Consider the following 10,000-nt stretch of genomic DNA (forward strand, 5'->3'; position numbering starts at 1 on the left):
TGTGTGTGTGCGCGCTTGTGCGTGCGTGCGTCCGTGTGTGCCCGTGCATTCATGTGTAAAGTAGAAGTGTGCGCGTGGGTGTGTGTGTATGCATAGGCTATGTATTATACCTGCAAATGTGTACAGTATATCACGAAAGTGAATACACCCCTCACAGTTTTGCAGATTTTTGAGTATATCTTTTCATAGGAAAGCATGACAGAAATTTCACTTTGATACAATGATTAGTGACCTTTTAACAACATATTTAACCGCTTAAATTTCTTGTTCACTCAGAAAAAAACAAAATACAGCCATTAATGTTTGAACATGTACTCACAAAAGTGAGTACACCCCAGATTAAAATCCGGTAGAGAAGTTGGCTCGAATCGTCTCGAATTGAAACGAAATGAAAAGGGATGACAAGGGAGGTCATCAGTGTGCGTTTCAACCTTTCTTTGCATTGAACTTTTAAATTTTGAGTCTGCATCTGGCTTAAATAGATTGGTGTGAGATTTGAATGCAATCCTATGGAGAATATCATGATCTGCTTCAGTAGTCACAGTGCATGTTGACATGCATGTTTCTTTTAGGTGTATTTCAGATTGCCATTGTTGACAGCATTCATGCATCCCCAAACCATGTCAGTCCCACTACCATGCATGGCTATTGAGAGGATACAGCTTTTTTGTAAAACTCACTTGTTTACCACCACACATGCTTGACACCATCTAAAGCCAATTTGTTTATCTTGGTCTCTTCAGATCACACGACATGGTTCCAGTGATCCATATCCTTGGTCTGTTCATCTCTCTTGAGACCAAGATAAACAAATTTGCTTTAGATGCTGTCAAGCATGTGTGGTGGTAAACAAGTGAGTTTTACAAAAAAGCTGTATCCTCTCAATAGCCAAGCATGGTAGTGGGACTGACATGGTTTGGGGATGCATGAATGCTGTCAACATTGGCAATCTGAAATACACCTAAAAGAAACATGCATGTCAACATGCACTGTGACTACTGAAGCAGATCATGATATTCTCCATAGGATTGCATTCAAATCTCACACCAATCTATTTAAGCCACATGCAGACTCAACATTTAAAAGTTCAATGCAAAGAAAAGTTGAAACGCACACTGATGACCTCTCTTGTCATCCCTTTTCATTTCGTTTCATTTCGAGACGATTCGAGCCAACATAGCCTCTTCTCTACCGGATGTTAATCTGGGGTGTACTCACTTTTGTGAGTACATGTTCAAACATGAATGGCTGTATTTTGTTTGTTTCTGAGTGAACAAGAAATTTAAGCGGTTAAATATGTTGTTAAAAGGTCACTAATCATTGTGTCAAAGTGAAATTTCTGTAATGCTTTCCTATGAAAAGATATACTCAAAAATCTGCAAAACTGTGAGGGGTGTATTCACTTTCGTGATATACTGTAGGTGTATACAGTAGCTGTGTGTTCAGGAGTATACAGTTTATATGGTGTACAGTGTCTACTCTGCACAAAAGTGTATGTGCAGATATGCCTGTTTGGAAACAAGAATGTGTTCTGGCACAGGTGTACGTGTGCAGGTGTTATGTGCAGGACAGGTGTGTGCTTACCTTGCAGGTGAAGCTTGTTCTCGGGGCTCTGCAGGAGGATGGAGCTGACTGAGTCCAGGTTGTCGTAGGTGTTACACCCAAGCGGCCCGGTGCGCGTCTCTGTCACCTGCAACACACAGCATTGCTGTTCTTTAGCGTTCAGTAGAGCAGAGTAGCATAGTGTAGACTAGAGTGTAGTAGAATAGAATAGAATGCACTAAAGTAGAGCAGAATATAGTTGAGTAGAGTAGAGTAGAGTAGAGTAGAGTAGAGTAGAGTAGAGTAGAGTAGAGTAGAGTAGAGTAGAGTAGAGTAGAGTAGAGTAGAGTAGAGTAGAGTAGAGTAGAGTAGAGTAGAGTAGAGTGTAGTAGAATAGAATAGAATAGAATAGAATAGAATAGAATAGAATAGAATAGAATAGAATAGAATGCACTAAAGTAGAATAGAATATAGTTGAGTAGAGTTGAGTTGAGTTGAGTTGAGTAGAGTAGAGTAGAGTAGAATAGAACAAAATGCAATAGAGTAGAGCAGAATATAGTGGAGCAAAGTAGAGTGGAGTAGAGAAGAATAGAGTAAAGTAAAAAAAAAAAATACAGTATAGCAAAATCGAGGAGTGTAGAGTGGCCTACACAGGAGAGTAAGGTTATTATACAAATACTAAACATAATACACATTGTTTGACAGATACAAATATTGCAGTCACCTGTCACACACAGCATTGCTGTTTTTGCTGTTCATGAGCGTATCACAACGAAGGATTAGTCATATTCAGTAAGTAGAAAAAGTCCAACAGTTGTAGTCTCCATGTCTCATCATTTTATGTACACCTCCTTTTGTTGTGATCAATTTTACATTTTTCAACTTTTCACACATCAGTTATGACACTCAACACATAGTGTGTGCATGTCTTTTTCTTCTAGTATAGTACATTTGCATGAAGAAGATCCACATGTGCAGGTAAAGAATTGATATCTTTGGTATATTAACGCTCTCCATAATAACATACAAATGCAACAGGATATGAACAAAACAAGGTTACCGCACAGCCCTAGCCCCCCGGTCCTACGTACCACCTTGTCATGTGTCCACAACTCCCCTCCCTCACTCCACCCCGCATTCTTTGAAGTTACAGAATAATTCCAGCTGTGAGATTCCATCCAAAATGAAAGAGAATATGTGAGAGGCGGAATAGGGACGTGCTAAAAGGCAATATTGGTGAAGAGAGACAGACTATATGAATTCTTTGCAAGTAGATGAAGCGATAGAGTTAATACTTGTGGCAGGAGGGAGGAAAGAAGGGACTAATGTCAACAGTGTTGAGCTCGCCGCATAGCAGCGTTGATAATGATGTTTATGATTGGAACCAGCAGGGGGTTGCTCACAAAAGTGCTCTCTCTCTCTCTCTCTCTCTCTCTCTCTCTCGGTTGCATAGTAAGTACTTGGGCAGAATAGACACACATAGAGAAGCACACACGGACACACACATATGCATGCACTCACGCACACACACACACACACATACACAGCTGCTAATGGTGTCAGAAAGGAGGATGTGAAGATGTGGAAAGTGGAGTTAGTGAGGGAAAAAACATGTCTTTTTTTCACTTACTGTACATCCACCTGGTGGTTTTAAATAGCTCCTCGGCATGGCTGCCTTTTTAAAAGAAAAAAAAGATTTGGCCATTTGTTCTCCCTATTGGACGGCCCCACCATGCAGATTGGGATAATTGCAATGATTAAATATGACCTTTTACGTCTTTATTTTTTCCAAAATCGCTTCATTTCCCCCCCCCCTTTTTCCTTTTTTTTTCAAGCATCAGTAATTTACAAAATATGAGGGCAATTCAATAATGGCACACTCTCTTCCCAAGAGAGAAAAAAAATCAGAAGAAACAAACACTAAAAAGGAAGTACTGGCTCACACTCAGGGCTGAGCTGGGTGAGAAATAGGGCCCGGGCACTTTTAGCTTAAAGGTGCCTCTCATAATTAGCAGGGCAGAACTGAGTCACTAGTGGGCCCAGCATCCTTGTGTACCCCTATTTTCAGAAATGTTAAAAAATTCCTGAAAATAGGGGCTCACGAGGGTGCAGGCCCCACCTGGAAATGCCCAGTATGCCAGATGGCCAGTCCAGCCCTGCTAACACATGGTGTGAGCCATCTATTGTGTTTATTGAGCGCTTGACCCCTCTTAAGTTTCTCAAAGGAATATAAAACATTGCAGTCAGCGGAACAGTCACTGCACCACTGACTGACTGACAGGCTGAAAGACTGGAGAGGATACACCATACAGTACAAGCCTCTTCATAGAATAGATTGTCTTATAATTCATCAAGCACACACATTATTATGGTCGTAGCAGAGCTCATCTCTTTCTCTCTCGCCTCTCGCTCTTCCTTATTGTGCTCTCTCTCTCTCTCTCTCTCTCTCTCTCTATCTCTCTCTTTTCTTTCTTCTTTCTTCTTTCTGTCATCTATCTTCAATCTTTCACACACACACACACACACACACACACACACGCACACACGCACGCACGCACGCACGCACGCACGCACGCACGCACGCACGCACACACACACACACACACACACACACACACACACAGACACACACACACACACACACACACACATGACTCTTGTCTCTGATCACAAAAACAGCATCCAGAGGAGGATAAAAATCAATCTAAAGCGTTTTGTATTGGTGAGGAGGGACTTGGAGGGCTTATTGGAGATTACCAGTCATGCCATTCTCTGGGCCTGCTTAAGGATGACACCCTCTCTGGGGTCAACAGCAATAAAATGAAATCCCCTCGCTGAAACAAAGCACGGGGCATCTCACATCTTGGATATGGCTTTTATTACAGGACCAATGTAAGCCTACTATTTCTTTTTTTCTGGTTTTATTCATATGTTTGCTGCTATGCAGTCAGAAACATTTTCAAAAATACATTTTCCCACCAATATTCTTTTCCTATTGCCTATCCACTATCCGGTTGAATTTATGTATTGTACATGGATATGTACGGAACATGACGGTGTATCCAAGCATGTTGTCACTTTGCAGCCATAATGTGTTTGAAGGAAGGTACACCATGGAGCTGCAAGATATGCCAGGACAGTGATAGTACAAAATGTCCTGCTTATGCCCTTTAGTAGTAGAGTTAGAGATACACAAAATATATGAGGTAATAACATGTACTAAATTTGTGCTTAAATGTTATTACACCCGTTATTCCACTGTGCCTACTATTGATTTGTTTATTCATACATGGATAGGTGTGTGTGTGTGTGTGTGTGTGTGTGTGTGTGTGTGTGTGTGTGTGTGTGTGTGTGTGTGTGTGTGTGTGTGTGTGTGTGTGTGTGTGTGTGTGTGTGTGTGTGTGTGTGTGTCTCAAATTTTTTACTGTTTGATTTACTTGATTAATTTATTATTACTCATATTATTACTATTATTTACTTTAATTTATTATACTTCATGATATACTTCATGAATTTAGACTTTATTTGACTACTTCTTTTTGGTTACTTCTATAGGCCTACTTCAAACTACGCAGGGTTGTTGCTCCACCCACAATTTTGTTGACTTCATTGACAATGACAATAAACTCCTTGAATCTTGAATCTACTAGCCTGATTATCATTGACTTTCAAATCTTTCCTAAACTTAGTCTGACCAAGAGCATAACAATTAATATTTCCCAAATGGCATGGTTTACCCGCCTCCCTTAAATTGCTAATGGTTGTTTGCTTCCTGACAAAGTGGGAGGAGTTCCTGTTTTTTTCGGGAGCTCAGAAACAATATTTGTATTGCTCTTGGCCTGACTAGAAGCAACGCAGAAGGTGTTGCATCACTAGGTGGGCACGGCCAGGCCCGTTTCTAGGATTTTGGGGGCCCTAGGCAAAGGGGTTGTCGGGGCCCTAGGTTTTTTTTTCGTAAGCGGGGGGGGGCTGACAGGGTAGCCACGGCGCCAGAACTTCTGTTTCGGGTTTCGGAGGGGCCAGACAATTTTTGGATGGCACTTCAGTCATTGTCACATAGCCTACCATTACAACACAATGTCACAGAAACCATAGAAATCTAATGGAACAAACAAGAAGTCACCTTATAGACAGTGTTGTGGCAGGGCAACACATGCATGAAGGGCAATGAATGCATAAAGAGCAAGCATACACCAGCATTTCCTGTGAGGAAATGCAATCTAGTATGATAACTAGTCCCTACAGTTCATTTTATGAAACTTTATGAAGAAAGACCTGGGCAAATATAGCCCATTCCATTCAGTAGGCTCCGCTCATGAAGTAGGCTAATTGAATGTTCAGTTTAACCTGGCCTGTCTCACATGAGAGTAGGCTATGCCTATATGGCCCAATCAGATTTTTTGACCCTACCACGAAAATCATGATCTGCATTGCCAATCACAAATAAAGAAAGGTCTAATCTTTCCAACCACTTTTAAAATCTAACCAAGGGTGCTCCATTTGTGCAAAACCAACTATTGACTCATAAAACAATAGACCTAGTCCAGAAACTCAAGGCTGAAAAACGAATGAGCATGCACAGTGGGGGGTTTGGGGGGATGTGATATTGGTAGCAAGAATTCTAACCAAGCCAGGGGGGGTCTCCCCGACGAGATTTTTTTTTCGTATTGCATCCACCACGCATTTGAAAATACAATCCAAAGTTGTTAGTAATACCGCAGCACACACAAATAGGCTACTCTGTAGCGACCAAGGATCACTGAACAACCACCTACGTTACTCCGTGGTTGACAGCTGTGTCAATTATAGGGGACCAATACCCCGGTGCCCTTACCTTGAGTTGTCTTGACCGCAGAATGTATCCCAACCTCTCACTGTAATCCACAAGTTTCCAGAATCATGGTCCCAAATTCCAATGTGTAATCCATATAATAGCAAGAAAGTGGGCTACAATGTAGCTATCCCAGCGCACTTGTGTGACTCGTGTTATCCGAAATATTGGTCATATGCATATGCATATGCACATTGTTCATTCGTTTCTTCTTGCGTTTGTCCACATTCAAAACAGTTCCGTGTCGAAAAAAGGTGCGTTATTGAACAATCGACGTTTGCCCAGTGCTTGTTACAGCACATGGATAATGCTTCACGGATGTTTTTGAAAACATAACACTGTAGCCTAAATGAAGCATCTCGCTGTCTGTGCGATGTCAACTGGCCTGGGACAGTTTGGTTGCAGTACAGAGAGTAGCCATATGTCGCCTTCAAGATTACCTTTTATTTTAAAAGCAACTGTCTTGTGCCAAAAATGTAGGCCTAATATAAACTGGCGTCTGCGCAACATCCAGTGAGAGATTATGTAGCTTCATCTTCCGTTTGTATTTGCGCTGGATTTGACGGTTGAACAAATTGGAAGGGGGGCCCCATCGAGGTGGGGGTACTTTGACTACATTTTGTCGTTGCACCTTTTGGCAATTGACATTTTCACGTCGCTGTCGCTGATGCAAACCTATTGGAGGGGGGCCCCCTCGAGCAGGGGGCATTAGGGAGGCGCTGTTGCTTCCCTCGCAGCAGAGCCCTTCATAAAGATGGCATTGCCGTATTATAAAGCTATTTCAAATGGTCGTTGCTGTTGGGTCCATAACCTGTCGTCCTTGGGGGCCCCACCTACTCGGGGGCCCTAGGCAGCTGCCTACATTGCGTACCTTAACGCAACGGGCCTGGGCACGGCCTGGCTATGTACCTACGGTAATGAGTATAAAAGGCCCCTTGAAATAAAGTGGAGGTGTTAAATGCTGTTTATCATTAACAGTGTCTTTCACATTAAGCATTCAAAAAAAGTGTCAGCCTCATTTATGCATCCACTGGGGCCACACCTCACATGTGTGAAGTGGATCAGATCAACACTTGTCTGAGTTGATCTCTCATCTGAGGGAGTAAGGCCGTAACAGCCCAAATTAGACGCTAACACAGACATCTTTTCAGAGTGTGAAGAAAGAAAACAACAACAACAACAACAACAACAAAAACAACAACAACTAGTGCTCTAAGTTTAATACACCCCTCAAACCTCTTCTGTCAGCATTGCTATTCACAGTCCCTCTAGTCTCCATAAAATTTGTAATTGGTTGTGAGACTTGCTAAAGACATTTAGCTCCACATGTTAAATCACTTGGAGGTATCGCAAAGTCCCTTGGTGAAGTAGCCAAGAGATCTCTGGAGGTATAAGTGTGCTTTTCAGTCAATGCAAATGAATGGAGAACACGGTCACCTCTGTCACAAATTTGCCTAAAACGGTGTGGATATTAATAATAATAATAATAATAATAATACATTTTATTTTGAGCGCCTTTCAAAATACCCAAGGACACTTTACAATCAAAAACAAATACATAACAATAGGGAAAGTATAACAAAGCTTCAGTGAATTAACAATAGGAGAGTAATGAGAGTAATTAAAATGCAAAAATAAAATAAAGAAAAAAAAAAGTACAATAAAAATAAATGTTTTAAAATAACAAAAAGAAGTAGGATGAAAATTGAAAAGAAAAGAAAAATGAGGGGGAAAAAAAGATAAAATATATAAAAATAGAAAATAAACTGATCATTCAAATGAAGTGGAAGTGCCAATGTGAAATTTAAAAGTAGAAGTGAAAAGGTGTGTCTTCAGCTGAGTTTTGAAAGTGGACAGTGTAGAACACTGTCGAAGTGAGAGTGGGAGAGCATTCCAGAGTTTGGGGCCAACAACACTAAATGCCCTGTCGCCCATGGTGCGCATTTTAAGTGACACATTAATCAAGGACCAGATTTGAAATGTCGGTATCTAGCCTACTTAAATCATATTGAGCCAGTTAAATACATTTTAAAATCAGTTCATATTAGTTAGGTAGATGTTTAGCAGCCTGGTTCTCACTAGACCTCTATGTGTGTGTGTGTGTGTGTATCTCTGGAGCCCCCTGGTGGAGCTCCAACACACACAGAGGTCTGGGAGACTGTAGCAGAATTCCATTTCTCCAGTCAAAATATAATGGGAGCATTTATTGCGTCAATATCAATGGCAGCTCACAATGAGTCACATGACATATTATAGACTATATTGACACTTTAGAGATCAACAGAAAACGTTTTTGAAGGAATTTGTTGGTGGCGAGGAAGGGCAGAATGATGAATAAAGCCATGCCTTTTGAAGGTGGAGCCAACACGTGCTCTCCCAGACCTAGTAGTGGAGCTCACAAAGCTGCGCGGAACTAGAGGTTGGGTAAGACACTTATGAAGCACAACTTATTAAGCACACTCACTTAAGCACAACTATTGTCCTTGTAAAGTGTGTCGATGAAACTTTTCAGAATGTTCTTTGACAGAGGTGAGTCCCTATCTCCATTCATTTACTTGGCCCCAAGTCTACCACCAATGTTCTAATGTTCTATCCATTGACAGTATATAGAAGTCAATGGTTCTACCTCTATGCCCCAGCTTATCTGAAGGCCCTACTAACGCCTTATGTTACTGGAAGAGAACTGCGCTCATCCAACACAAGCCGTCTGGCTCTGCCATCCAGTCGCTCTAGGTACTCCCAGTCAAGATTGTTCTCCGTTGTGGTACCCAAGTGGTGGAACAGTCTCCCAGAGGCAGCAAGACTGAGCACATCTCTTGCAGCTTTCAAGAAACAACTAAAGACATTCCTCTTTCGAGAGAATCTACTAGACTAATGCTTGAACTGGCCTTGCCCCAGGGCAGACTCCTGACATGATGTTTAGTTTAGTTTAGTTTAGTTTGTGAGTGTGTGTGTACTCGTTATGTACTCTTAATATGTAAACAAAAAAAACAAAAACAAAAAAAAACTAACACAACTAACCCCTCTTTGCAACTGCACTTGTTGTTCTGTATATCTCCTGTGCACTTTGTATTTGCTTGTGATGTTGGCTTGATTATGTCCTCTTTTGAAAGTCGCTTTGGTTATAAAGCGTCTGCCAAATGCAATGTAATGTAATGTAATAATGTAATAATGTAATGTAATGCTGTGGTGTCTCTTGCATACCGGACCCTGTATAGGTCTACTGTGTCAGGTGCAAAGCTGATGGCAGTTGGAGTACAAGCACAGATTAAGACCAGGACTACACTAGAAGCTTGTGCAACACCTCTACTCGTATGCCAAAATTATAATGGAAACATCAGATGGTGCACTCGGTGCAACCTGATTAAGCTGCCTTGAGCCCCGATTTTCCTGCTGTCCCTTAAAGTAGCCCTATCTTTCTCTTTCCTCCTTTTCAACACAAATCTCACATCTCATCCTCTTTCACTTGTTCTCTGTCACCTTACACCACCCCTTCTTCACTCTACCCCCTTTTCTGATGTTTCACTTCTGCCAAATCCTCTCTCTGTTTCTCAACTTAACTCTCTCTCTCTCTCTCTCTCTCTCCTTCCAAACTTGCTCTACTTCTCCATTTCTCCCTAACACCGC

The 10,000-nt window shown here is 41.5% G+C and overlaps 1 protein-coding gene across 1 annotated transcript in view; it reads right to left on the reverse strand.

Annotated features, from left to right (window-relative positions):
• Window positions 1-10,000, reverse strand: part of brinp1 (bone morphogenetic protein/retinoic acid inducible neural-specific 1) — a 211,518-nt gene that overhangs the window by 58,838 nt on the left and 142,680 nt on the right. The window contains exon 5 of the mRNA XM_063211326.1: window positions 1,585-1,690. Within this exon, the coding sequence (XP_063067396.1) occupies window positions 1,585-1,690 (106 nt within the window). The remainder of the gene's footprint in view (window positions 1-1,584; window positions 1,691-10,000) is intronic.

Source organism: Engraulis encrasicolus, chromosome 11 (genome assembly GCF_034702125.1).
Source record: "Engraulis encrasicolus isolate BLACKSEA-1 chromosome 11, IST_EnEncr_1.0, whole genome shotgun sequence".
NCBI classification, from domain to species: Eukaryota; Metazoa; Chordata; class Actinopteri; order Clupeiformes; family Engraulidae; genus Engraulis; species Engraulis encrasicolus.